The sequence below is a fragment of the Podarcis raffonei genome, chromosome 8 (genome assembly GCF_027172205.1).
Source record: "Podarcis raffonei isolate rPodRaf1 chromosome 8, rPodRaf1.pri, whole genome shotgun sequence".
NCBI classification, from domain to species: domain Eukaryota; kingdom Metazoa; phylum Chordata; class Lepidosauria; order Squamata; family Lacertidae; genus Podarcis; species Podarcis raffonei.
The window spans coordinates 37,994,890-38,022,716 of record NC_070609.1 but is presented as its reverse complement, the minus strand read 5'-3'; the positions used below and the strand labels follow the sequence as shown (position 1 = coordinate 38,022,716).

Genomic DNA, 27,827 nt, shown 5'->3' with positions numbered 1-27,827 from the left:
AGCAGTGTGGGGCTCAACTCCTCCAGCTGCACAGGCAGGTGGTCCCATCCCACCCACTCCTGCCTCAAGTCCCACCACACTGAGGATGGAAAAGAAGCAGGGCCGGGCTCATCACTAGGGAGTTGGTCCCAAGCACTGTTGATTGCCAGGGTCTAGAGATGCTGTCCATGGTTGGATTATAACACAGCATTCCCATTTGCTGCCGCGCGCCCCCGCCCAAGGCAGCTATGTACACAGAAAGGCAGGGGGTCTGTGCCACAGCAGGACAGTCCAGTTTGCAATGTAGCCTGTAAGGCACTGAACATGGAGCACCCAACCCATCAGCCCCCTCCCTTACCTCCTGGAGAACTGTGGAGAGATGGACACCAAACAAAACTACCCGAAGTGGCTGGAGTGAGAGGCCATGGAGGGAAGACGAGCCTCAGGCGGTATGTGTGGATGGATGAAGGGCACCACCCCATCACTCAAGGACAGCCATCAGGAGGTGCAGCTCACGGAAGGCACTGCCATGGCGGCCACTGAGTCCAGATTTGTTCTTGATGATGTTGCTGATGTTTTTCAGCTGCTTGTAGCACAGACGGCATTTGTGAAGCCTGTCAATGGGAAAGAGAGACTGGGATGAAGGAACGGAGGGGCTACCATGACTGATCAACATCCACCAATACTAAATAATATTATTTAGATGCCCTGCTCTTCTGCATTTCGCAACAAGAATACCGAACTGTTAAATTCAGAACATGCTCTTGAAGCAGCAGCTAAACAAAAGTAAAGAGCATGGTAGATAAACAAACAAAAAGGTTCTTGGAAAACAGAGAAGGCATGTGATCAGTTTGGCCCAATGGGAATATAAAACCCACACCACAACTAAAAAGGTCCAGCTTTCAGTGGATACCTGCTGCTTGCTAGCCAGTGCAGGGACACACAGCAGCAAGGCATACAGGCTTGACTGGCAGAAGCCAAATGAGATTTTCCCCTTCTGCACGCCCCCCCCCCAGTAGATAAAGGCAGTTGTGTGGGAGGGAGCCCAGATATTTCCAGCCTAAAAGCAACAAACTGGAACTGTTCAAGATTCTGTGGGGCAAGTGTGACCAAGCTAGCTGTGGGATTCAGGTGTGCACGGAGGCTAAATTGGTACGGGGGAAGGTTCTGATAGGATTTGCAACATAGGAACGGAAGCAACAGGGATGCCACCCTACCTCTCTTCTCGGCTAATGTCCACCCCCACGGATGGCGGCGCAGCAAGGATGTCTGTGATCAGGGGCAGAAACCTCTGCAGGATCAACTTCAGAGAAGTGCAGCCTGTCTGGACGTAACTGACAAGAGAACAAGGAGAATCAGAATAGGACAAACGTTTTCACAACTAAACCTAAAATGCAAGTGGAGAAGCAGGTGAAGGAGGACGGGCAGAGCCACAGCAAAATCAGTTGTCCTTCCAGTTTCTTTTCTTGTAAATCTGGATGCAGGAAGGCTTTTCTGCTGGGCACCCTGCATCTGCCCAGCAGGCTGCTGTTAAAAGCAACTGATATTCACATGACCTCTTTCTCACCCAGTTCCTTCTTCAAAATGCAACCACACTGCTGCAGGGATTTCTGAAGCACTTCCAAAAAACCCACACCAGGGCTGAATTTGTGTGTGTACACACACACACCCCTGGAGGGGGTGACACAATTGTATATAAGCGTCAACACAAAGTGATGTACACATAGATGCTGCAACTACTCAGGTTTTGAAGTGGTTTTAATATTGGGGCAGAGGAATCACTCCCTGAAAACCACAGCTTGGTGGTTAGTAAAGCAAAAGAGGAAAAAACTCAACATCCAACTTTCTTAGGAAACTCCTGCTTGAACTGCAAACTTCTCTTGTTGGATGGTGGGGCAGCCTGCTTTAGGATGGGCCCTTCTCAGTCCTTATTTCTGCTGGTGACATCCCCTCATGATTTAAAGCTTCAAACATGACACCAAATTTGGGCAGAGGGGGAACCCTGACCAATATAGAAGTGCACTGGGACCATGGCGACAGCAAAGTGGGCAATGGTCCCCTTCTGTTCAGCACCTGCAAAGTGAAGTTGTGATAAGCCCAAAGCTGGCAGGCCTGCTTCCCTGCTGGCCCACCTCCAGGCCTGCAGAGATGCTTGGGCAAGTCACAACCCCACTCCCTCCAAGAATAAGAATAAGAAAAATGTACAAGACATTAACACACAGGTGTGCAGCAGCTACTGCCACTTCATCAGGACCATCATCAAATACAAGTTGACAAAACTCTCAAAAGCTGCTGGCTACAGCTAGCCAATAAAGCACTTGACTGATCAGGCACTCTTCTTACTCAAGGACGTACATTTGTCAGAAGACTCACCTTTCATATTTGCTTTGCAGAAGTTTCTCTATCTGAGGCAAGATGACTGTGCACAGATCCAGCTTCCAAAGAGACCTGGAAAGAGAATACAGGCTCCAGAGAGATACCCCAACCCCTGCCCTGCAACAGCAAACCCCTCTGACCTGCAGAACACTCCAGAGACCTTAGCCAGAGAGCAGCTGCTGGTCTCGGGCTAGATGGACCTCATTCAGGACAAAGAAGCTTCATTTGCTCACCCCAAGGCAGAAAGGAGCCAAAGGATGAGACAGCAGGTGACTCTCAGCCTAGTGAGTCCTCATGAGGGATCTGAGTTATGCCATGGCTCCAGGCTCAGCACAGGGCTAGCAGGTGTAAGCACCAGGTGGCACCACCAAGTCCCACAAGTTTTCATGGGGCAGGATATGGGGGCTGCCAAGAAATAAGGCCTGGGATCCTGTGGGTAACTGTTGGCCACAACCTCCACTCAAGAGGTGAAGAGGCACTTGTAGGTTACCCAAGAAGGGAAGAGGATCCTGAGCCACATGACAGAAAGCATTCTCTTCAGGCAGGAAAGCAAACTGGAACTCACGCCTTCTGGTTGACGATGTTTAGGAGGTCCACCATAACGGAGAGGTCGTTGATGGCCACTGCGGAGTCCACAGATGTCTGAGAAAAAGCAAGAGAGGCAAATCAGGATGAGGGCAAGTCTCCTAGAGATAGACATCATGAAGGCAAGCCAAGTGGTGGTAAAGAAGAACGTCTTCCAAGGCTTTCAGCTACATCTATACACAGCCTTTGGCAGAGGGGATCAGCCATGCAGGTTTCAGCCCTTCCATCGGACAAAAGTGTCTCTTTATACACAGCAGGCTATATTTTGTCAAGCAAATAGGAACAGGGTCACCTGCCATGATGATGCTCTCTTAGGCAGGAAGAACTCAACCCAGGGAACATCCTGCCTCAGGGGCTGTAAGAGCCATTTCTCATCCCGAAGCTCATCTCCAGACTAAGACAAGCACTGGCTGAGAATCTGCCAGAACACACCAAGGCCCCCCAGGGGGCAGCCAGCAGACATCTTGAGAGGGAGCATCCCCTAAAGGCCACTGAGGCACTTGACCACCAAAAATTAGCACAATTCTTTAAGGGACTTCAAGGCTCATGCAAGTGACAGGGATAATGTGGCCATGGAAATGCTCCTTCTGAGTGGAGAGTAAGCAGGCAGCCCCCTCTAGTAGGAATGGCATCCACAAGAGAGAACGTGAATGCTTATTCTGAGTCTGTGTCACATCTTGAGTTACGGGGTCTCCTTGCAGGTCACAGTCCTGCCACCCACCCCACTGCTGAGAATGATTCTGGGCTACCTCCTTGTCAGGTAGAGCAAAACTGTGTGGAAGCCCTCTCCTTCCAGCATGGGAAGGTGAGATGCTGCTGATTACACCATAATAACCAACTTGTGGAATGTATTCCTACTGCAGATTCCCCACCCCCACCCCGAATTTCAAATATTTTGGCCTGAATAAAGGGATGTGTTGGGTGCCCAAGGTCACCAGGAAGGAGCCTTCTTAAAAGGCACAGGGCCTGCTCCCAAAGCAGCCCCTCTCCCCAGCTGGAGCAAAAGATGCTCATTCATCATCTGCATCTCTCTTGGTCAACTGATAACAATAAAACTTCAAGCTTTTTGTATCCAAGCTGACAGTGGTGGGAGGTTTGAGATCTGGACCTGCTAAGCCCAAAGCCCCTGGCACTGTGCTGCTTAACAAAGACAACAAAAAGGCCACTTGCCTTGATGTCTCCAGTGCTCCACACGGCCCTTACGGTGTCCAAGTTCTTGTGGCGGCTGGTAAGCACCACGCACATGGTCTCGTGTCCCTTCCGGATTTGGGACATGGCCTCTTCATCCACAATCTCCGCCAGGTTTTGGTTGTTCACAGCCTGCAAGGACAGAAAGGAAAGGGAACTTGGCATTGATGGTCTAATCTGTAATGTATTACACACACAAACACATAAACTATACCTTTTTGTATAGCTTATTACAGTTTTACTTAACACAACTAGAGGCAGAAAAATTACTGTTAAAAGAATGGAACATACTAGGTCTATCACTACAACTGGAAAGATGGGGATGCTGGGCTGTGAATTATTTTCTACCGTCTCCTTGACAAGATTACCTTTGATTTGCCCAGAATGGCTAGCTGGTATTTAGCAACAAATGCTGCTGCTCTGCTTTTTGTCTTGATTCAATCATACTATTTATTACCCAACCAAATCACTAGCCTACAATTAAATTATTTGTACCCTAGCTGACAAATATCTAAAGTGTTTAGCCAGGGAGGGGATCTGCTACCATCCATGCTCTTGCTAAAGGCTAGTTTCTGATGTCCTTTCATCTACACGTTATCCCTTCTTTTGTGGACCAGTTTACCTGCGGGATTGCCTTACCCCATCTGAGACCTTTTGACCACTTTGATCTGTGGAACTGGCACTGTTACAAGGGCCACAATACAAAATTGCTACTTTAGTGCAGCAGCACCACACTTTGGAACTCCCTGCCTGTTGACATAAAGCAGGCACCTTCACTGTCCCCTTTTTGACACCTGCTAAAAACTTCTGAAGCAGTCAAAGAGCAGGGTGCGCAGGACAGGCAAACCACTAGACTTTCCTTCCTGTCCAGATGACAGCCACTTGTCGCTCCCATTCCCTCTTCTACAGGGAAGAAACTTACTGGCAAAAAGTCAGAGGCCTTCAGCCCGATAGGCTCATTCCTGGCTGCAGGGATCACAGATGGCTCAACCTTGGTCTTGGGGGTCGAGGATGCTATTGGCGACCTCTGAATAGGGTCAGGCTGCTGTGGGAAGTGGAGATGGAGTTAAGGATCAGGTGCAAGATAGGATCTGCTCAGGAAATCCCCGGGTCTCATCTTGCCCCCCACCCCACCTCCACCACATTTGGCTGTAAGAAAGAAGCTTGCAGGGAATTCCAACCACCAGAACCAAGATCTGCAGGGGAAGGCCTTTCAAAACCACTTGGAGGTTTTGGCAATTAAGTGGTGTTTTTTTTTTTTTATAAAAATGATAGTAATTTTAAAAATCCCCCACTGAGCCCAGCCTTTCCCAATCTGGAGCCCTCCAGATGTTTTGTTTTGTTTTCTGCTGCTCCAGAGAAGCGGACACGGAGCAATGGTTCCAAACTACAAGAAAGAAGATTCCACCTAAACATTAGGAAGAACTTCCTGACAGTAAGAGCTGTTCGACAGTGGAATTTGCTGCCAAGGAGTGTGGTGGAGTCTCCTCCTTTGGAGGTCTTTAAGCAGAGGCTTGACAACCATATGTCAGGAGTGCTCTGATGGTGTTTCCTGCTTGGCAGGGGGATGGACTCGATGGCCCTTGTGGTCTTTTCCAACTCTATGATTCTATGATTTTGGACTACAACTCCTTTACAAATGGGAGTCGTAGTCCAACACACCTGGAGGTTGGCTGGTCTGGACTTCCTTGCTTAGAACACAGTGACAGGCCACTGCCTCTTTTTCATGCTGCTAGAGCAGGGTTTCCCAAACCTGGGCCTCCAACTGTTTTTGGACTACATTTCCCATCATCCCCGACCACTGGTCCTGCAGGCTAGGGATGATGGGAGTTGTAATCCCAAAAGAGCTGGAGACCCAAGGCTGGGAAATCCTGGGATAGAGGCACCATCATTTCTGGAGCCAGGGTGTGGGGGGGAGCAGGAATAGGAGAGGGCACACCAATGGATGCAAGGCACTTACATTCTCTTGGCTTGGCAACGGAGTCGGAATATCTGCCACTTGACTGAGCCTTGAGGCTTCTTTGGCAACCATGGGCTCTGGAGGGAAGAAAAACTATGTTTTCTTACTATCAAGACTGCACAAATAGTGGCAGCAGGTGAGAGCTCTGCCCTAGAAGTCAAAGACCCTGGGATCTATGGCCCTGGGCTCAAAGGCTCCTGCCACTCTCACCCAAGACAGTCCATGGCTCTTTTGCCCCAAGGGCCGACACGCTGCCCTTTGGAGGCAAAGCTGAAGAATCCGAACTCGAGAAAAAGATAACTCACAACTTCCCCCAGCAACATAGACATTGTAAATGTCCATGTGAAGCCAGCAATACAGTAGATGTATGGAGATCTTCTCTGGTTCTTTCTCAATACTTGAAAAAGAAATTCCAACTCACCATCCTCTGGAGGTGCAGGAAAAGGTTCACTCTTGTTGGGTGGAGTTCGAGCTGAAAAAGACAAAAAATAAAGCACCTAACCTTGCACTCCATTTAAGTTTCACAAGAAATTAGAGGATCCTGTGGTGTCACCTTCATGAGTCTACAGATTGTTTCCACTATGGCAGTAACACTTCTGCATTACAAGTAAAGGGATTAATAAATATTTCTCCCTCTGAGGAAGAAGTGGGTACAGTTATGCCTCTTGACTCCTTCCCACATTTCTTTTCAAGAGACAGGAACAACCATTCCATGTGCTAAAAATGCATCCTGGGAATATTGGGTAGAATTCAGACTAAGCTAGTTGTACTTAGGTTCCACTGAAATCAATGGGACAAGTTAATAATGACTTCAATGTGACTTATGTTCAGCTAGTTACATATGGCTCCAAATCAGTGTTTTGGTGTGGGGCTTTTTTGCTGGTGGGGGTGGGGGCAGTGTTAGTTATATATTCAGATGTAAATTCTCACTGTGGACTGCCCTCAGATGTATTTGTACAAAGGATGGTGTGCAAATACTTTAACAAACACATGTTGCAAACTTAGATGCTAGTACTCTACCTCTAAATGACTGACCATGCCAGAACACAATATTCAGTAGCAAGTTGTGAACCTAAGATTGCCTCTTGAAAGTCTTTGGAGGCAACGATAAATTAAAACAACTGTGGGAGAGTCACATGCTTGTTCACAACTGCCACACAAAGATCGAATATTACAAAATGGGGAAAACAGCGCAAGACACCTTGGTTTGCTTTGTGGCATCACACAGATTACTTCAGCAGCACTCACTTATGGGATTCTTTGGCTGGAAGATCTCATTGTAGTCTTCTGTGTTCTGGATCTCCGCTGTGGATTCCTTATCTTCCCTGTCGTCCTCACTGCTTGGACTGCGCCTCTCGCTCTCTGAGTTGTGTTTCATTCTGTCATTAAACCACAGATATAAGAATACCAGAACAGCCCTGAAGCCAATGGGAGATTAATAATAATAATAATAATAATAATAATAATAATAATAATAATAATACCCCGCCCATCTGGCTGGGTTTCCCCAGCCATTCTGGGAGGTTTCTAGTACATATAAAAATGTCAAACATTAAAAATTAGCCAATACAAAGCTGCTTTCATTCAGGTGTCTTCTAAAAGAAGAAGAGTTTGGATTTGATATCCCGCTTCATCACTACCCGAAGGAGTCTCAAAGCGGCTAACATTCTCCTTTCTCTTCCTCCCCTACACAAAGTTATGTAGTTCTTTATCTCCTTGACATCTGTTGGGAGGGCATTCCACAGGGTGGATGCCACCACCAAGAAGGCCCTCTGCCTGGTTCCCTGTAACCTCACTTCTCACAGTGAGGGAACTGCCAGAAGACCCTCAGAGGAGAACCTGAGTGTCCAGGCTGAACGATGGAGGTGGAGATGCTCCTTCAGCTATATCTGAAGCCCAGCGTCCTATTTTCCCCTGAATGGCCAACTGGATGTCCACAAGCAGGACCCGAGAGCAAGAGCAGCCCTCTCCCCTCTTAGGATTCCTAGCAACAGGTATTCAGAGGCATTCTGCCACCAAAAACATTGCCACCGTGGCTAGTAGCCACTGATGGCTTTATCTTCCACGAATTTGGCTAATCCTCTTTTAAAGCCATGCACAAAAAAATAGGCAAACAAGTTTTTCTTAGAAAAATCCCCCAGAACCAATGGAGGGGACCACACAGAAACCACTGAGAACATCCCTTTGCTTTCCATCTCTAAATCCTTTGGCATACACGGGCTGCCACCTCCCGCCCTCTAGGAGGAGCCTTCCTTCCTTGCCTTTGGGGTTTGCTGCATGTCGTCGTTGGCCTGTCATAGATGCGTCGAAGGGAAGAGCCCGCAGGCAAGGGCTGAGTGAGAGGCTTGTCATCCCGAATCAGTCCACGGGTGCCAGGCCCACATTTTGTGACTCGGCTGAGGTCCACCACAAAGGAAGAGACTGTGCTTTGTGTGAAAGAAACACCAATCTGTGAAGAACAGAAATGAAGTCATGTTCTGTGCAAGTCAACTTTACATCAGGTTTGCAGCCAAAGTGCTCTGGGAAGTCAACAAGAATCCCCCTTGGCAACCATGTGAGGGGAACGGGAAGCAAACTCAAAATGAAAACTACCAGGAGACATGAGGAGGAGATGACTCAGGGTCCATTTGCAAGAGTCAGGGGCCAAGTGTGGACTAGGAATAGCCCTGCCATGCTACTGCCAGTGTCAGAAGCACAACTTGTGGCATGTCCACTTGTTGCACCCACTAGCAGAGAAGGAAACCCAAGTCCCTTCCTGCCCCTTCAGTCACTCACCAGTTGATTGTTACAGATAGACAAATCAGCCACCTTGCCCCAATTCACCAAGACCACATCAAAACAGCGCTCAGGCTCCCAGCCATACACTCTCAGGGTATCATGGCAGCCAGCATACAAGCAGCAGCCATCAGGGTTAAACAGCACACACCTGAAGGGGAGAGGGGAAAAGTGAATGTGCAGGTCATCCAGACACTGGTGCAAAACAAGGTGTGCCACTGATATTCTATGTCAGGAGATGGTCACAATCTCTGCTAGCCTTTAACTGCATGCTTTCCTCGCTTCAGCCGCTTGGCCAAACCAGAGCTTGGAACTGAAAGAGCATTAAGAGTCTGGGATCCCCATAGCAAAGTCACACAAAGCAAGAACATGCCCTCATGCCTCTTGACACAAATCACTGCCCAAGTCTGATGTACCTGACAGGAGTGGCCTCCTCTTCAATGCAGCTCACCACCTGGAACTTCTCCAAGTCCCAGAACCTGACTGTTCTGCAAGACAGAAAAAACAACAAACACCTATGTGATCTCCTAGGCCCAAGGCAAGGTGGAGTTAATCCAACACTTCATTATTCATTGGTCTTTGTTTCTAGCAACAGTCTGTGGTCCTAATAAAAATAAGGATGGAGCACAAAAAACAAACAGGTGCAGATGAGTGTCTGGGATTCCAGGCAAGGAACAGAGCACTCAGTTACTCACAAGTTTGCTCTAGCCATGACCAGCCAATAGATCTGTGATAATGATGGCAACCTCATCAGAAACTCCTGTCGTTCTTAAAATTACATGGCGGGACCTAAGAGCAAAGGTGTCCAGAGGCTAGGGCACTTTGGGATTTAAAAGGAAAACACAGCACTCTGAAGTGCCCAGAAACCAACTGGTAACAAGGGCGGCTCTGTAACAACCACTCTCTAAGGTCAGTCCCAGCTGCTGTGTTCTAAACCAAATAGAACCACGTTTGTGAGCTATGTAAAACACTTTCCTGTAATGATAGAGACCAAATCTTTTATCTTACACAAGATGGTGCAGCAAATATATCTGGTGCAGCTGGGAAAAGGCACAGCTGTGGCAGTAATGCTGGGTCAAATATCACCCCTGAGCAGCAAACCTGTTCCTTCAGAAGGGGCGGCAAGGCCATTCAGACAGATTTTACGCCTACTCTCAACTCAACAGGCCCACTGTTCATCTACACCATGGGTAGGCAAACTAAGGCCCAGGGGCAGGATCCTGTCCAATCGCCTTCTAAATCTGGCCCGCGGATGGTCCGGGAATCAGCGTGTTTTTACATGAGTAAAATTATTTTAAATTATTTAAAATGCATCTCTGGGTTATTTGTGGGGGATAGGAATGCGTTCATTCCCCCCCCCATATAGTCCGGCCCCCCACAAGGCCTGAAGGACAGTGGACCAGCCCCCTGCTGAAAAAGTTTGCTGACCCCTGATCTACACCTCCTCTGAACCTGCTTCAGTTCATCCAGCCCATTTATCCAGCATCATTTCAGAGACTCTATAGTCTCACCAAGGTTCAAGGAAGAAGAGAAAGAAGATTTGAGAGCCATCAGCATATACCAAACTCCAAAATCTAGCATGATGACATCTACCAAAAGATTCAGGTAGGTATGACCTTGTTCTAGGTTCCAGAAGAGGATAATGAAGAGGCCAGAAGGACCTCCCTAAACAGGAAATTCAAAAGGTAAGCTGTTTCAATCATCACCAACAATTATTCCAATTCCACAAATGAAAATGTAAGTATCTGCAGCAAATAATTGCAAGTTGCAGATGAGCCACATTACATGCTATTGTCCCCCACTTATTTCCCAACAAGAATTTACCTGTCAGAGCTACCAGAGGCCAACAGGTATTCATTGGGATGGAATTCTACAACGTTGACTGGCCCCGTGTGTCCTGTGAATTCGAACATGATCTTCCCAGCCGCCAGGTCCCACAACTAGATAGAGAAAGAACCTTAAAGTCTTGAGGTTGCCCAACCCCATTCCTGATTGTTTGGCACAAAAGAGCACCTCTTGGTGTGGCAAGCAGTCAAAACTGCCACAAGAAGGAAGGTGAGTGCCAAAGGGGTCTAGCAAAATCAGGCCAGTACCTTCACTGTGTGATCGTCTGCAGACGACGCCAGCCATTTGCCATCAGGGCTGAATCGGAGACAGCGGACTGCTTGAGTATGGCCCTGTAAAGTCAAAACAGACCCAGTTCATTCCTAGCAGAGCTTGGCACTCCCAGGATGAAATAATGGGTCACACACAGGAAACATGAAGGCTGAGCATGTCTCACAACAACTGTCTTGTGAAATTACTATATTGCAAGAGAAAAAATACAATCCCTTAGACTGCCTTTTCCAACATGGCACCCTCCAGATGTGTTGGACTGCAACTCCCATCAGCCCCAGCCAGCATGCAAAACATCTGGAGGGCACCAGGTTGGTGAAAGCTACATTTAGACATAGCCAAGATACAGCTTCAAACATTGTAAATATCACTTTCTAGTAAGGAAGGAAAATGAGATTGGATAGGGAAGAGCTTAATGATTTGCCAAGTACTTGGGCTCCTTTAGGAGGGAGGGGAGCCTTTCTCAATTGCTGTGAGGGGCAGCTGGCATGTTAGAGACCAGCTGAGGGCTCCGTCAACAGTGGAAAGAAACCATGAATTTTGGAAGATAGGAGTTGAGCACAGAAAAAGGGTTGCCCTGGAAACGAGTCAGAGGGAGCTAAAAAAAAGGAGGAGAAGAGGTTGTACTTTGGGAAGAGGTGCAGGGGGTGCTATAGTTCAGTGAGCGAGTGCATGCTTTTTAACTGGAGCACCCTATTTTAAAAAATAATGCAAGGTGGCTGTGAAGATCAGTACCAAAGTACAAAAGGGATGAGAAGATATTAACTTGCAAGATTAATGGCATCAAGCCTCTCTGGGCACCTTCAAGAAGCAGTACCCAATGGACCCCTCTCCCCACTGGCCCTTCCTTTGGTTGGGTGGGGCCTGAGGGCTGGCAATGTAGACCCTGTTTATGTAATAGGCGCTGGGAATTTTGTAAACGGCCCAGAACCTGTGGGTGGGATTGCCTCAATGAGCTCTCCAAACTGAAACACTGTAGTAACTGGACATGGAAGAACTCCCAGAGGCAGAAGGAGATTTGAGGGGTGCCCTGCAGACAAAATAATATGCTTTCCTTCTTACCTTGTACCTGAAGACGCAGCCCTTCCTTCTCACGTCCCAAAGCTGCATGAAGGAAATGGACAAAAGCTTTACAATGGCAACTTGGAAGTGTCTTGAAGATCTTCCAAAGCACCGGTCTCCAATTAAAAAAGTCCTGGGGTTGAGGGACATTTTCTAAGAGTATGCAACTATTTGAATTTCAAAAACAGGATGTCAGCTGAAGTGCAGAATACACACAAATGAGGTCTTGGGTGCACTATCAGTTCATAGTTAAAGGGCTGGGAAGAGCTCTGCCCACGCCACTGGAAAGCGGCTTCTGGTCCATGAGAATATTGCTGGGCTGCATGGACAACTCCTCAGACTTAATACAAAACAGCTCCTTACATCCACTGATATGCAGCCCTTTGGGGATCCTGCTGTTCTGAAATACACACGCAGGGAGTGAGGGAGACTCAAAAGTCTTACCTTAATGTTGGTGTCCATGGATCCTGAAGCTACAAAACCTCCAAAAGGATGGAAGTCTAGGCTGCAGATATTCGCTTTGTGGCCCATTAATGTACGGAGAACTGGATGGGAAAGGTGGGAAAGGGAGGGCAGGGAATTGAGATGCAAGCATGGTCTAAGAAGATGCAGGATTGATAGTTTTTCAGTTCAAACCAGATTTGCTATTTCAATGGTTCAGTAAAATTCTTTTTTAAAAAAATAATCTAGTTTAGAATGAAATCAGAAACTCATACAAATGTTTTAACGTTTCCCTGTACAGTCTCTTAAAATAGAAATCACAAGCATCTATCAAACACATCAAATTAAAACCTGCTTTTCTATGAAAGTAATGGAGGAAAGATTGTTGACTGCTGAGGTTAAGCACTGTAAACATAACACAAATGGATAAATATTATTGGGGAAAATTATAAAGATCTGAGTGCAAACAAAACAGCTCTTCTTATTCATAGGGCTGGCGTCTGAACAGTACCAACACCTCCCCCACCCAGGTGAAGGAAGAGGTCCCCTGCAGTTTTCAAAGTTGAGCATATCGTCCTTCCTTGTGTGGCTGCGCCCTCTCTCTCTTTCTCTGCTCTTTGCAAAGTAAGGGGCTGCTGGGCAACCTGAAAAGTGGTGGAAGAATTGGCTCTGAACCTACTTTTGGCAGCTTCCAGATCCCAGATCCGAATGGAGCCTGACTGGGACCCCGCAACAATCAGTTCTTCATTCGTATTAATCTTCACACTCTCCACGGGTGTGGTGTGACCTGTTAGACTCTGGGCAAAATGAAAAAGCAGCAGTGAATCATCTGAAGGTGGCCCACTCCACAGGAAGGCATGCAACAACAAGGACAGCTAGGATGTTTACACTCATCACACCACAAGTAGTGAAATGATTAGGTGAAAGCCACGTTCAAAGCCGCGGACAGGCACTGAAGTTTCAGTATTCCAGCAAGAGCAGAAATTTGATTCCTTCCCATGTTCACCAGAGGTCCTCCTTCAAGTGTCTCTTTCTCACACACATGTCACCTGGTGCCAATATGGACCTCCTTTATACACCCAGTGAAGACGTCTTCATGTTACAACAACTGGTCATTAATTGACTAATAAAATCCAGCAGAATATACACTCAGAAGCACTTCCCCCACAGAGCTTTGCTGCAATAGTGGGAAATCCCATGCCCCATTGCAGGAGGGTTGAAGCAAAGGCCAAGAGCCATATAGAGCTTGGCCACCACATTAAGTGCTTCTTAATGGTGCACTAAGCACATCAACCAGAAATGCAGGTTTATGGCTAGATGTCTACCTGGACAAAAGTAAATTCCACTGAGTTCAGCAGCTTACTTCTAGATATGTGTATAATGAATTGCAGCTCCATCAGCTAGCATGAAATGAAGCTGCATCACAAACTTCCCACAAACTATGCAGTAGTACAAAGAACATCATGCTCTGTACTGCAACAGTCAAAATGCCCACTCTAGATTCAATTCTGCAGCACTAGTAAGTTACCGTACAAAAAACGGGGGGCAGGGGTGGAAGAGGAGAGAAATGCCCTTTTGAAAAAGTGCAGGGGTTGGATTGGAAGAAAAATCATTCAAAAGAAAAACTCTTTCAAACTGGCCATTGCTGTGGAAAGGGATACTACTGCAGCTTCTTGGCCCTTCCAAGTCAAAGGATTACACACATACTGGGATCTACAGCCACAGCTCCCAAGGCAGCCACTCATACAAGTCTCAATAGCTCAATTTAGCTCCTCATAGGTCAAAAGACAGTGGGCAAGGTGGTGGTGGAGAAAATATCTCCAGATCTGCATGAAAAACAAAGGAAGGACACTTGACTGAAACCCTGCTAATGTCAGATCCAACTACTTCCTGGTTTTTGAAGAGACCAGAATGTCATCTTTAGGCCTGGGCGATGTATTGATACATCGCCCAGGACCATTTCAAGGGCCAGAGTGCAATGGTGCCTTTACCTGGTGGTACAGTGGTACCTCTAGTTATGAACTTAAATCATTCCAGAAGTCCATTCTTAACCTGAAACTGTTCTTAACTAGAGGTGTGCTTTCACTAATGGGGCCTCTCGCTGCTGCTGCTGCTACTGCTGCGCCGCCAGCACACAATTTCCATTCTTATCCTGGGGCAAAGTTCTCAACTCAAGGTAACTCTTCCAGGTTAGCGGAATTTGTAACGTGAAGCGTTTGTAACCTGAGGCATTTGTAACTCGAGGCATCACTGTATATCCTGAGCAGCAGTGCCTGCAATATACTGCTGGGTGAAGGCGCCATCATGCTCTGTCCCTCAAACTGAGGGAGGAACAATCCACGAGGCGCCAGTCAATGCAACTTGTTCTTCCCTCAGCACTTTGGCCTTAACTGCACTTTACTTTGGCTCACTTAGGTGTATTTAGCCAAATTACTGAAAGCACAGATTAAAATAAACCTCCCTTCTCATGTTTGATCCTGTATAGAAAGGAGGGTGGCTAAAACTAATGCCAGAGGTTGCTCCCTGACTCACACTGCCCACAAGCAAAGAGAAATTAGCCAATCCTTACCATAATGCAGTTCGGCTTGTTAATTGACCAGATATTAACTCGACAATCATCTCCACCAGTTGCAAGGAGCCGACCTGAGCTTTTGCCCAACACAAGTGAAGAAACATTGCTGCTGTGAGCTGTGATTTCCTCTATACGAAAAAAGCAAACGCAGACATGAGCACATTTTATCACCACATCTCTCCCCCATTACAACCCCAGACAAAAATCAATACATTTAAGCTGGCATTTACTGATGAGGTATATGTGAACAGGTACACATATCTGGTATAAAACAAAAAAATTTTTTTCCTTCCAGTAGCACCTTAAAGACCAACTAAGTTAGTTCTTGGTATGAGCTTTTGTGTATCTGAAGAAGTGTGCATGCACACGAAAGCTCATACCAAGAACTAACTTAGTTGGTCTTTAAGGTGCTACTGGAAGGGGAAAAAAATTTTGTTTTGACTATGGCAGACCAACACGGCTACCTTTCTGTAACATATCTGGTATGTATTGTAGCTTTTTAAGCTAATTATTCTATGTCCACTTGCCTGAATGTAAGCCCTTCTGGCCATAGTAAGATTTTTTAAATATAATTCCACACAAGACACTAAGTCATCAGCTAAGCAGCTGGACCAGGTACCTGACTCCAAGTCTGATGCTAGTGATCAGGGGAACACTGAAACCCAAGCTGTCAAGCAGGAGTGGAAGACAAAATTGCAGGCACTGAACACATCCTGTTTATAAACGCAGAAGAGTGGACTTCACTTACGCAGCTTCCAAGCTGTCTTGGTGGCAACTGCAGCTGCCATTGCAGTGATTCTCACACAGCTACAGAAAGCAGTCTTTTTTTCTCTCCCAAAGCTCTGTTTTCCCCAGCATGTGTGGGGCTCAACCCCCCAGATACAAGGTTCAAGTTTCTGAACTGTCCTGCAGCAGTCAAGGCGATGGCACTTTTATTTTTAAAATATGAAGATGTCTCCTAGGCTTATTCAGTGGCCTATTTCTTCCAGAATGCAAGCAAAATCCAAGGAAGCAGTCAATAAAATTACCTAGGAGGAAAGTGTTCATTTTAAACCAGTTCAGATAATACAGCAGAAAAACATACTACATTAAAATAGAGCTTAGCAAGTTTCTTCATTTATCATTTTTTTATAACAATAACTTAGAACGGGTACAGTTGTACCTCGGAAGTTGAACGGAATCTGTTCAACTTCCAAAACGTTTGGAAACCAAGAAGCTCCTGCAGTCAATCAAAACCCACGGAACCCACGTTGGATGCAAACCGAAATACTCACGTCCGGGTTTGTGGTGTTTGGGAGCCAAAACGTTCGACTCTCAAGAAGTTCGACTTCCAAGGTATGACTGTATTTCCAGAATTGGGCTGCATACAGTATTACTCCTCCTCAGAGTATACCCACTGAAATTGATGAACATGACTAAGTTAGGTACGTTAATTGTACTGGATATATTCCAAGTAGTACTTGGCTGGATACAACCCAATTCTGTTTTTAAACATGGAATGTAAGTGATCAGGAACTCCTACTTTTCTGTGTATCTTCCAAAAACAATAAAAGGTACTTTTGTCATTATACCAATGAGCAATAAATTAGAGCAGACTTTGACAACTTGGTGTTGTTATCCAGATGCATTGGGATACAGCTAGCACAACTATTGGGAGTAGTGCAGAGACAGACAGTGGGGCACAAAATTGATCCTGAAAGCAGGATCCCTAAAACTGACAGGTAGCCTTCAAAAATACACTTTGTTCACAGCCTACCTCCAGGAGGGAGTTAACTCTTGTCTGCATGCTCCACTCCTCAATTTACTGTCAAATTTCCACCCACACATGCAATTTCTAGATTGAGGATTACTACCCCATTGTACAGAACTGATGAAATGGTTCTGTTACAGGTGGCATATAATACTTATTCCACATTGGTAAGAAATCAATATTTTAGTGTGGTAGGGCCCACACTTACACAGCACTGTTTTTGGCACCTGCTAATAACATGTCTGTTTAAGCAAGCCTACCCATGTATGCAAGATGCTGACACATATTTTAATCATTATTTTTTGTTTTTGCTTGCTGCCAACCTTAATTACTTTTCAATGTTTTAAAAGATTGCCTCTGTTTACTAATAACTGCAACACTTTATTCTTTTTGTAGAACACTTCGAGCTTTTGCTTTTATAATCAAGCAGCACATAAATTTTATGAAACAATAAATACGTGTATACTGCATCCCTACAGGTGTTAGGCAGGATGGAGTTTTTATGGGTGACATAGGCGAGGTGATCTCAGCAGCTTCTCAGAAGTGCCCTGTTAACTGGATCAGGCTAAAGGCCTATTTAAGACCCAGAAACCAGATCTCGCCCCCCACCAAGCAGGGCACGAAGGCAGCGGCCCTCTCCCAGTCAGCACCTCCCAGCCACCGGTGTTTAGAGCAAGTGACTCGAATCCGAGGAAGCCACCCGAGCTTGTGAACTTTCCCACCCCCACCCCGCAAAGTGCTGTGGGCAGCAGATCCCATTCAGCCCCGAGGAAATCCTTTCTCTTAGGCCAGCCAACTCTTCCCGGGGAGAGAAAGATCCCACCCATCCACCTCATGCGGTTCCCGGAGGAGAAGCAGCCCTCTCCCCTCCGGCAAGGCCTGGCCGGGACCTCCAAGGCACACACCGCCAGACAGGCGAGCACCTGCTCGGGGGAGGGAATGTAAACAGGCCGGCCCGGCCCCGGGTGGCAGCCCGAAGGCCTTCCCGGGCCAGCCGCCGCTCCAGGGAGGTTTCGGGTGAGGGCTGCTGCGGCTACCCACGGCCTACCCCGACGTGAGGCCCGTCTCGGCCGGCCTTGCTTGTCTCCTACCCGCGCGCTCCTCCGTCTGAACGGCTCTCAGCGCTCTCCGCCTCCACCACCCGCTCCCATCCCCCACCCTGATTGGCTGCCGCTTGACAACCGGAGCCCTGGCAACTCACTACGACTTGGCCCCGCCCACCTTTCGTGCCGCTGACCAATCACGTCCGCCCCTCGAGCCTTCCGGCTCACCAATCAGCCCAAAGCCCGCCTTCCCAACACAACCGAGGCCCCCGCCGTCGTAATTTGTTTTCAGAGCCCGCCTCCACCGGCCCGACTGGCCAATTGCTAAGAAGGCTTCGAAGAACGGCGGGGGAGAGGGAGGGAGTTCCTCTGATACGTATACTATAGACTGAAGGAAGGATGTAGAGTGGCGCGCACTGCGCAGCTCCCGGGTTAACTTGAGATTTTTTCGTTGCAGGCTTTGCTAGTCGGAGAAGCCGCGTCTGTGCTGCGAGTGAGCGCCGATTTCGGAAGAGTGGCGAGCGGGCCCCTTAATTAGCACGGTCTTTGCTGCAGCCTGACGTGATGGAAATCCACAAAATTATGCATAGCGCGGAGAAAGTAAAGTTTCCCTCCCTCTTCCGTCACCCGCTAGAAATTGATTGGCACACTCTTCTCTCTCATATACACACATAAATTATTTCACTGTAGTCTAACCCGTTTAACTGGTCGGAATTTTAAAAACTCGGAAGCGTCTTAGTCACACCGGGATATGGACTATTCTACATTTAATGATCTGCATTCATGTAAGGGAGCTTCCGAGGTCGCACAGGGGCAGCCAATCGGTGCCAAAGTATTGTCCTTTTGCTCCCATCAACCTTTGCGTCGCGGCCCACTTTTCGCGTGAGGCTTAGAAGCCGCTGCTGCCGCTCCCTCCGCTGGCATGTCGGTGGTTTTCGTGCCGGAGAAACTCCGAGGCAAGGCGGAGGTGAACCAAGAGACGTTGCAACGGGTGAGCGAAAGGGGCGGGCGCCATAGAGAGAGCGGAGGGGAGCGTCGCTCACGCAGCCCTCTTTTCAACTCCCGTACGCCGCCATAGGAAAGGCAAGAACGTCGGGAGGCGTCGGAGCGCCGCTCTACCTTCCTCTCTCTCTGGTTTCCTGCCCAGGTTCTTTGTATTGGGTTAGTTAGTCGGTTAGAACCGGAAGTGTCTTTGCCATTTCATTCCCCGCCTCTTGCAGGCTGCGTGAAGATGGTCCGGGCTGCTTAAAAGCTGAGCGTGACGTCAGCGAGCCTGGTCAAGGAACGCCCACTCTGATCCGCCTGCGCATTAGGAAGGGCAGTGCACTCTGTACATTCTCAGGGTTGTTCGAAATCACTGGTTCTGTGCAGGTCGGCTCCTTCACTCTCCTCGATCATGACTGCTTAGCGAAAGGCCATAACCAAGTACAATAAAAAGCGGTACACCGCCAGAAAGAGGACTAAAACAAATGAATAGCATAGTCTGCTAGAATATCCTATATCTTTTGTAGTAACAGTAAACTCAACGCTACCAAAAAGAAAACTCACCCTTTAATATTTAAGTCTGTAAGTTGAGGACTGAAGTTGACATTCTTTTAGTACCGGATATTCTTCATCCACCACTTTAATAATCTGAAATCAAGGGTCATCAGTAGGACACCTGTGGGCACCATGATACTCTTAAAATTGTTCCCTGGTGCCTTTGAAGCCTCTGACCACCCACCCACACTCTGCCTCCTTGATCGTGAGATGGTAGTGCACAGTCTATAAAGCATCCTCACAATTATCCAGTATAATTGCTAAGTAGTTGTTCTTGAACAAGTTTCAGTAATATGCAGTTGATCCAATGCTGTTGTGACTTTTCAGCTGCTTGAAGAAAATGACCAGCTGATTCGATGTATTGTGGAATATCAGAATAAAGGAAGAGCTGAAGAATGTGTGCAGTAAGTAAATTCAATCTAAGAGTCGCCTATTATGCATTTTTCAGGACTTCATTTTTGTATTTACTTGATTAAAACAAACAATCAAGTAATTGTTTAGAGAGCTTGCGTGCCTCATTGTGAGACGTGGGTTTGAATAAATCTCATTGGTCCTGAGCAAATTTACAGGGGAGGTGAAGGAGAATTGAAATCAGGCACATTGTTGCTGAAATAAATGCAATTAGTCTGTCAAACACAACCAGACTGTGCAGGGCATTAATGAAAATCTTGTTTATTTTGCTGAATTTAATGTGGGAGTAAATAGCTTACAGATGTACCAACCCCTTCTTCTTGGCAGCCATAGACTTCTGAAAGGCCATTGTAATAGTGGCTGTTTTATTTTTAATTTCTTTTCTAATAATCCCTAACATTTCCCCCTTTTGCTGCCACTGCACAAGCTTGATGATTTTATAGAGCTGTGTACCACAACCCCAAGATCTTCCCTGGTTAGACACTGCTAGTTCAGACTTCATCAGTGTGAATGTAAAGTTAGAATGATGTGCTCCAGTGTGCATCATTGCCCACTCATCTATGCCTTTGCAGGAATTAAGTGATCATTAAACATGGACAGTGTTCTCGAAGCTACCAACATGAATTTGACCAAACTGTGTGAGGCAGTGGAAGACAGGAGTGCCTGGCATGCTCTGGTCCATGGGGTCACGAAGAGTCGGACACGACTAAATGACAACAAAACATTGACTTAATTAGTATTTTTTTTTAAAAAAACATTTCCTTCAATTTAAAAATAAAATACTATCAGGAACAGGGGAAAGTAGCTAAGAGGATTCAAAAATATTATTGGCTTCATATTAATTAACAACTCTTCCCTTCCCCCTGCTTTCTCAAGTATAAAGTGAGCAAAATAGAGACCTAAATCCTACTGTCACTTATATGGTGGCTGCCAGAGCAATTCTGTTATTTCAGTTGCCCTAAGGAATCTCATTCTTCTGTTTCTCTGTTACAGACACCAGCACACACTGCACAGAAACCTGATTTATTTAGCTACTATTGCGGATGCATCTCCCTCTCCAAATGCAGGGAAGACTGTTGCAGACTGATACTGTGCTCCTTGGCACACTTGTGAATCCTTGAAGGAAATGGGGAGTGAATCCCCTCCTCTTTAAAGGAGAGGAATAAATCCAGCACCTGATGGAAAGCCAGCTGAATTGTGCTTAACAGAACACATTCCTGCCTTCATTTCATCCTCTTTGCCATCAACTAGTAAATGCCATTTGCTTTACCTCCCACCTTGGGTGCAAAAGGAAAAATGACATAGTGCACTGCATATTCCTTCAGCTACAATGTCACTGCTTAAAAGGTCAAGGTTGATGGGTATTATTATCAACGTTTGCCATTGCCTCAGAGCATCAGTTCTCCACGTGACATTACATTCTAGCCCACTGACCCATGAAGAAGGGTGGTTAAGAAGGGATACTTAACATTTTTACATTAAAATCTTATTCCGGATATGGTGAAAAGAGCAAGAGATTATAACAATGTGGTGGTGTATGCAGTTACCTGTTAGTGCTTGCAAGAGAGAATTGTCACATGCCTACTGACAAAACACCTCCTTTTGCCTCTTATTTGTATGGAATTAAACATTATCACTCGTAAAGGGCACTGCTAAGCTTTGATTACTTTAATGTGTATTCCTTTTTTGTAGTAAAAACCATATTGATCCTGATACATACATGCAGAAGAGGAAAAAATAAAAGATATTTCAACTGGCTGTTTTGAACCACTTAATATTTTCAGATCAATCCATATCTCCATAGTTCTCAGTGTGCTTTTATGAAATATTTTCTTTCCCTCCTGGACTGCTAACGTTCTAGCAATGTTTTAAAAGTTTCTTGCTAGTACTTACTGAAAGATTCTAGGCAGTGAACTGAGTTTTTCCCCATGGATTCTTAGGGAAAGGATAGCTGGTTTCGTAGCTTAGCATGAGTTGTTTTCCCCAGCCAATGCCCTCCAGGTGTTTTGGACTAAAACTCATTGGCTCCAGACAATATAGCTGTGCTATGCAGGGTTCATGGAGCTGAAGTTCAAACTATCTGAAAGGCTTCAGGTTGGGTAAGATTGCCTCAGTAATAACACTTTATGAATGAGTGACGAAAGAGCACCACAGCTGCTTTGGAATGCAGAGGAGCTGGTGCATTGCTGCTTTTCACTTAGAATCATAGAATTGGAGAGTTGGAAGGGACCTCAAGGGTCATCAAGTCCAACCCCCTGCAATGCAGGAATCTCAACTAAAGCATCCCTGACAGATGGTCATCCAACCTCTGCTTAAAAACATCCAAGGAAGGAGAGCCCACAACCTCCTGAGGGAGTCTATTCCACTCTCAAAACAGCTTACTGTCAGAAACACCCAGAGTTTGCTTGCTCAGTTTATAGCTCCCTTTTATTATTGCTTAAAACTACTTTCCTTGTTTGCTGTAGCCCCAGCTATCTCCCCTGACTAGGCAAAGTAGCTGCTGCCAGAGCACACAATTGTAAAAGAGGACTGTTGGCATGGGGGATTTCTCTCCTTTTAAAAAAGAAAAAAACATAAAGCTATACAATGTAAAAGGAACATGGTGAGTTGATGTGAAGTAGTAACAGCAGCTTGTTCTATCACTGAAGCTGGTGGTGCAAAGCCTCTCCTACTACATTTGCACTGCTGGTGGAATGGACCCCTGCCCCCCTGGACCAGGAGTAGTATAAAATGGGAGCTCTCCCCCAACCATGCTTATTAACTACAAGTTTCTAAGTTATGTTTCCAGTCTATGGTAACAAATGACAGCATATTGATACAAAGGGTTTTCATGTTAGAAATTGTTTTTACTCCCAACTTACAATGAAGGCCACTACACAACACACTCGAGCCAGAGGCAAAGCACCTGTTAATCCTCTCCGAGATGAAGGAAGGCATTCTCTAGCCTCTGCCACTGGCCCCGGGGCCCTGGGAGGCTGTCCATGGCAGCTGTGCAGTTCTTTGCAGCACAGCTGTAGGATACAGCCATACAACAGCTGCATCTAGAATGAATGCACTCTTCAGCAATTCCATATCATTTGGTATCCTGCAAGTGGAGCAGATCCAGGTATTGTAACTTAAAACATACATTTTCAATGTTCTTTCTAACTTTAAACATTACTTTCTGGAACTGCTGCTAAATTCACATCGATTGCACCTGATAATGCAGTGAGGTACCCCAGGCTGTATTGTAGATGGGCAATCAGACCTGTTCTAAAGCAGAGGGAGGCAAGAAGACAATAGTACCTGACTAGTTAAGGCAGTGGGATCAAATAACATTCTGCCATTTTGAATCATGAATTTTCTAATAATAAAACCAAAACTATTTGTCGCAAGTCTGTTAAGCCTGTTAAATTTGGATGAGAACAAGGACAGAAAGATGGTGGAAAGCGAAGACTTAAATGAACAGAATAGTTGGCGAGGTAAGACATTTACTGCTTACATGGTATGGAACTTAAGTGCTATAGATACCCACATACTTAAGTGAAACATCAGTACAAGATGCTACACAGGACAGATTGGATAGGTTTTGAGGATATAGAGTGCCCATATCAAGCCTTGAATGAGGCAGTGAGACTTCAAAGTGTCAACAGGAGTTCTAGATACTCATCAATGCTGGTCAAAAATTTCCTTCCTGAAGCAGACTTATCCTTCCTGCTCCAGGTCCGACATCTGAAAAAGCTTTGCCACACTATAGACAGCTGTTCTTGCAAACATCTATATTCCTGTCCCTCACCACTTGTGCTGTTGCATTATGGGACCAGCTATAGTTCTGGTACCAAGCACACTAGTTACCGATGCCTAGGGGGCAGCCTTTCAACTGAATGCCATCCTATCAGTCCCAGCCAGCCCATGTGAGCTGGCTGGAGTTGAGAGTTCTAGTCCAAAACATCTGGATGAGACAGGCTGGGCGAGACCTATAGACAATATACACAATGTCTGCTAGGTAGTAAAGCTTGGGTTAGGAATCCAGATACATTTCCATTCAGAAAATGTGTCCACATAGCATGTGTTTAATACCCTACACTCGATAGTATTAAGACTGTAAGCCAGGCATGGCCAAACTTTGGCCCTCCAGATTTGTTATGACTTCAGTTCCCTTCATCCCTCACCACTGGTCCTGTTAGCTAGGGATGATGGGAGTTGTAGTCCCAAAACATCTGGAGGGCCAAGTTTGGCCATGCCTGCTGCAAGCATAGAGGATGCTAGAGACTGAGGCTGGCTTGGCCTAGGTACCAAGTCTAAAGGCTAGCTCAACAAAGAAAATTAATTTTGGAATGGTGTAGGTGAGGTTTCCAATGACCTCTGCAAATGATCCCACATCAGTTCTACACCCACATCAGAGCAGGAGCTACGGGACTTTTGGTTTCATGTGGCATTGTGAATACATGCTCCTTGCCTATGACTTCATACTTGGTAAGTTAACACTGAAAGAGGCATCTGAATGAAAATCACTGTTATCAAAGTTACACTTTGATAGCAGGCTGGAACTCACATGCTTGTGAGAAATTCAAGCAAGTACTTAATCCTTAATGGCACAGGGAGGGAAGAAATCAGTTGCGTGTCAAGCAGAGGGAGCTTCACAAATGCAGCAATGTTTTAAGGCACAAGAGCCTCATTTTGTAAATAAGTAAAAGAATGAGGGATCAAAAGTGAGATAATATAACAGTCTTTATGAGAGGATTCGCCGCCCCCGCCCCCCCACTCTAGACAGTGTTCTCTATCATGCTGTCTTGGCAGTAGTGGGAAAAGAGCTGGAGAGCACTCGGTTCCTGCCCTGGAGGCATCTAGGAGCAAGGTTTTGTTTCCGTGTTGCAAGGCTCTTCTAAGCTCCAGAGCAGCCTTCTGCAGCCTGGTGTGTTCCAGCTGTTTGGGTCTCCAAGTCCCATAGGCCCAAGCCAACACAGCCAATAAGAAGGGATGTTGGAAGCTGTAGTCACCAGGTTGAGGAAGACTACACAGAGACGATCAAGTGTTGGGTATTAGTACTGAAACAAAGGGATGGTGCCTGCTTTTGCAAGGCCTGGATTCAACAGTTCCTTGCAAGGGGCCTGCCTCTGTCCAATAAGACTGGATTTTATTTCCCTACCACCACACACACAAGACCCTCATATACCAACTGCGATCCAGCTGCATCTAGAGTGAATGTGCCATCTTTTCAGTAATTCCACAATCATGCCTTATCCTCAAAGTGGGACAGACCTAGGGGTATTTCAGCTCGTATCTATTTGTGTGAATGTTGTAATTTGGGGGGTAGCAAGGAAAGCTCCACTAAAATTAACTTGCAGCTTGATGGTGCTCATTATCTTCAGCAGAAACCTTATTTTAACAAGATATAACCTACTATTAAAGGTATATCTTTAATAAAGCAAATAAGGTTATTTTTACTTACAGGAGCTTTAAAATTAAAATACAAAATGTACAATTCCAGTTCCAAAGCATTAGCTATTCACAGAAGTACTGCAATAAGGGTAAGTTAACTAAGCACCAAACCCCATGCACTTGGCAGTGTGAAACATCACATGGCAACATTTGGTTGCCAAGTGCAAACAACTTGGGAAAATTACCAGTGTTCAGCATAATTGGAAGCAGAGGATGATGTAGCACCTACTAGACAGAAACTGACACACCTGTATTTCCACAATTCACTCCAATTTTAGAAACTGCCAGTGCTTGTATTTACCACTCATTTGCAACTGCAGTTTAGATGCTCTGTAGGGAACGTCAACGCAACAAACATCTGTACTTTGACCTGAAATCATTGTGGCATACAACTGCAATAGATTGTAGGGTCCAATATAAGTTTTCAATGGTGTACTCCAGGAAACTAAAAAAACAAAACAAAAAAGCCCCCACTTGTTAAATTCACCAACATTTTTAGCAGAAGGTACAAAACATTAACAATTTACAGACAGAAGCCACACTGATTGTGCAAAGCACATGACTAAAGTTATGCACAGCAAACAACTCTGTAAACATGGTAAGGGTGGGTTTTGAGGAAACATGGTGACAATATCATAAATACAGGCAACATTGGCATCTTCAACCAGCACAAATAGTAACATTCTGGGCCTGCCAAGATGGCCCATCACCACACAAGCAGAAGGCGGGGGAGGGGTTCCTCGACTCTGCCCACCCCAACGTTTAGTGTTGTGTATTTTATTTATATATATTTATATATAATTTGGTATCTTTAATATACACATGTACTTCGTTTGTAGAAAATGGGAACTTAAATGTGCTTTTATCTTCATCAAAAAACTATATGCATTTATAACTAATAACCCATTTTACTTGTCAATGTATTAGAATGATATGACTTAAGAAAATATAAAAATAATATTAATACTGTCAAAAACCTTTATACCAGAAAATATTGTGGTTTATAATTACTCTTTCAAAGATGAAATATGAAAATTTAAATAGGTTTTTATAAAGACTTCTCTCACCTCAATTAATATACAATGGGATAACTATACATATTTACCTTTTTTTTCAATTTAAGCACCAGTCATTCCCCCAGATCCACTTTGGTTGGAAGGTTATTTCCTAATTCCACAGGTTCATTTATTTAATGGCACATATTGACTGAAAGTAGTTACTTTAATCGTTAGCACTACAAAAAAATAGTGTTTTTAAGTTCTCTCTCTTCTGAGCCAGCTCATGTTTTTACACACTAAGTCTAGCATTGAAATAAGACTTTAAATATTTGCAAGTAGTCTTAACTATTCTTTCATACATTTAAGGAGCACTGTATGGATAATGCCTTTGGCCAAATGTAAAAGTATCAAATTGTGTATTCTAATGTAGTGTCAGCCACAGATGAACACAATCCATCCCAAACTACTTTATAGATCTTGAGCTCAGGTTACAGGTGGATTGTGCCCATTAAGTTATGTCACAAGTTACCTGGGCTGGAGTGGTTCCAGCTATTTTTGCATGAAGCAAATAACTGGAAAAAGCTTTTTGCAGTTGTCTGTGCACCACTGTTGTGACCAGGAGCTTGTGTGGCACGTTAACAACTGATGCATTAAAAAAGCTACAGCAGCCGATGTCACCGGAGTGAAGACTTTTTACCTTGTCAATTAGAAATCTAAAGAAAAGGAGTGTTGAGCAAAACTGCTAGATTTGCTTAAAAATGTACTCAAATTTGTTTTAGCAAGAAATGGTAACTATAAATCTATATGAAAAAATAGCTATAAAATACAGTGTTTTCTGTGGTAATAATGTAGCAGTTTGTTAGCAGGGTAGTCCATATACGCTTTGAAAGCATCACAGTTTAGGGCTGTTGTGTGTACATGTAACACCTTGGCACCATTTGCTCAGCACTCTACAGAGAGAGAGAGAATCACCACTAGAAGCTGTCACTCCACAGAACCACCAGAAGAGACAGCCACCACCGCACAACTGTAAAACAAAGCAAATGTTTGTCACATCAAAGACTTTGGTCCTCTGCGGCATTTCTTGCTAGAAAAAGCCGTCAGTACTGATGCATGTAAGATGGCCTGCGTTCGTGCTTGACTGGAAAAGGTTTAAAGCCCTTATTCATCGGTTTGTGCTGAGATGGCGGCGGCGGCGATTGCTGCTGCTGCGCATAGGCAAAAGTGGAGGAAATCCCTGTTGATGGTGTGCAATCGTTGGCTGTGGACCAAACGGGTGACTGCAGGATCTGCATGGTGTCATTCCACTGGCTGGCAGGGCTACTCATCTGGTACAAAGACATGTTTTGACTGGGCAGTGTGTGCTGCCAAGGAGCTTTCGGAGGCCAGGTTTTGGTTTTGTTGTCCTGCAAGAGACCAATGACAACATCTGAGCTTCCTTCCTGCACATCCACTGCCAGGAACCATTTCTGGCCCTGCTGCAAATGTTCCTTAGTATGCCACTTTCTTCCAAACGAGTGAAGGACAGTCACACAGAAACATTATCAGAGTGCAAGGTAACCTGTCCCACTGATGACTTGAACTCCTGGGGCATCTACAGAAATCTTGCCCA

General features: G+C 45.5%; 3 protein-coding genes and 1 long non-coding RNA gene across 10 annotated transcripts in view; 2 read left to right on the top strand and 2 right to left on the bottom strand.

Annotated features, from left to right (window-relative positions):
- Positions 1-29: 29 nt before the first annotated feature.
- KATNB1 (katanin regulatory subunit B1) lies at positions 30-18,023 on the bottom strand. Of its 6 annotated transcripts, XM_053399306.1 has the most exons (21): positions 17,852-17,975; positions 16,328-16,449; positions 15,802-16,081; positions 15,051-15,181; positions 13,161-13,278; positions 12,485-12,585; positions 12,041-12,082; positions 10,957-11,040; positions 10,688-10,803; positions 9,280-9,351; positions 8,864-9,014; positions 8,350-8,537; positions 7,337-7,467; positions 6,510-6,560; positions 6,089-6,165; positions 5,051-5,173; positions 4,111-4,260; positions 2,921-2,997; positions 2,353-2,427; positions 1,197-1,313; positions 30-593 (listed from the first exon to the last, which is right to left on the bottom strand). In XM_053399306.1, the coding sequence occupies exons 3-21, from the start codon at positions 15,839-15,841 to the stop codon at positions 461-463; spliced, it is 1,977 nt and encodes a 658-aa protein (XP_053255281.1). In that variant the 5' UTR covers positions 15,842-16,081; positions 16,328-16,449; positions 17,852-17,975; the 3' UTR covers positions 30-460. The 6 variants fall into 6 exon arrangements, with proteins under 6 accessions (XP_053255281.1, XP_053255285.1, XP_053255280.1 ...); XM_053399310.1 differs by lacking the exons at positions 16,328-16,449; positions 17,852-17,975 and adding an exon at positions 18,005-18,023; XM_053399305.1 differs by lacking the exon at positions 16,328-16,449 and having other exon boundaries at positions 17,852-17,964.
- On the top strand, positions 2,414-4,351 carry LOC128419055 (uncharacterized). The gene is made up of 2 exons (XR_008331803.1): positions 2,414-2,791; positions 2,881-4,351. It is a non-coding gene; the product is annotated as an uncharacterized LOC128419055 (long non-coding RNA).
- Positions 18,024-18,610: 587 nt separating the features above from the next.
- Positions 18,611-27,827, top strand: part of SS18L2 (SS18 like 2) — a 283,426-nt gene continuing 274,209 nt past the window's right edge. Inside the window, exons 1-3 of the mRNA XM_053399330.1 lie at positions 18,611-18,837; positions 19,713-19,789; positions 20,790-20,936. Of these exons, the coding sequence (XP_053255305.1) occupies positions 18,769-18,837; positions 19,713-19,789; positions 20,790-20,883 (240 nt within the window). The 5' untranslated portion in view covers positions 18,611-18,768 and the 3' untranslated portion in view covers positions 20,884-20,936. The remainder of the gene's footprint in view (positions 18,838-19,712; positions 19,790-20,789; positions 20,937-27,827) is intronic.
- The window catches only part of GARRE1 (granule associated Rac and RHOG effector 1), a 64,665-nt gene continuing 62,014 nt past the window's right edge, over positions 25,177-27,827 (bottom strand). For both annotated transcript variants that reach the window (XM_053399294.1, XM_053399292.1), the window contains exon 14: positions 25,177-27,621. In XM_053399294.1, the coding sequence (XP_053255269.1) occupies positions 27,316-27,621 (306 nt within the window). In that variant the 3' untranslated portion in view covers positions 25,177-27,315. The remainder of the gene's footprint in view (positions 27,622-27,827) is intronic.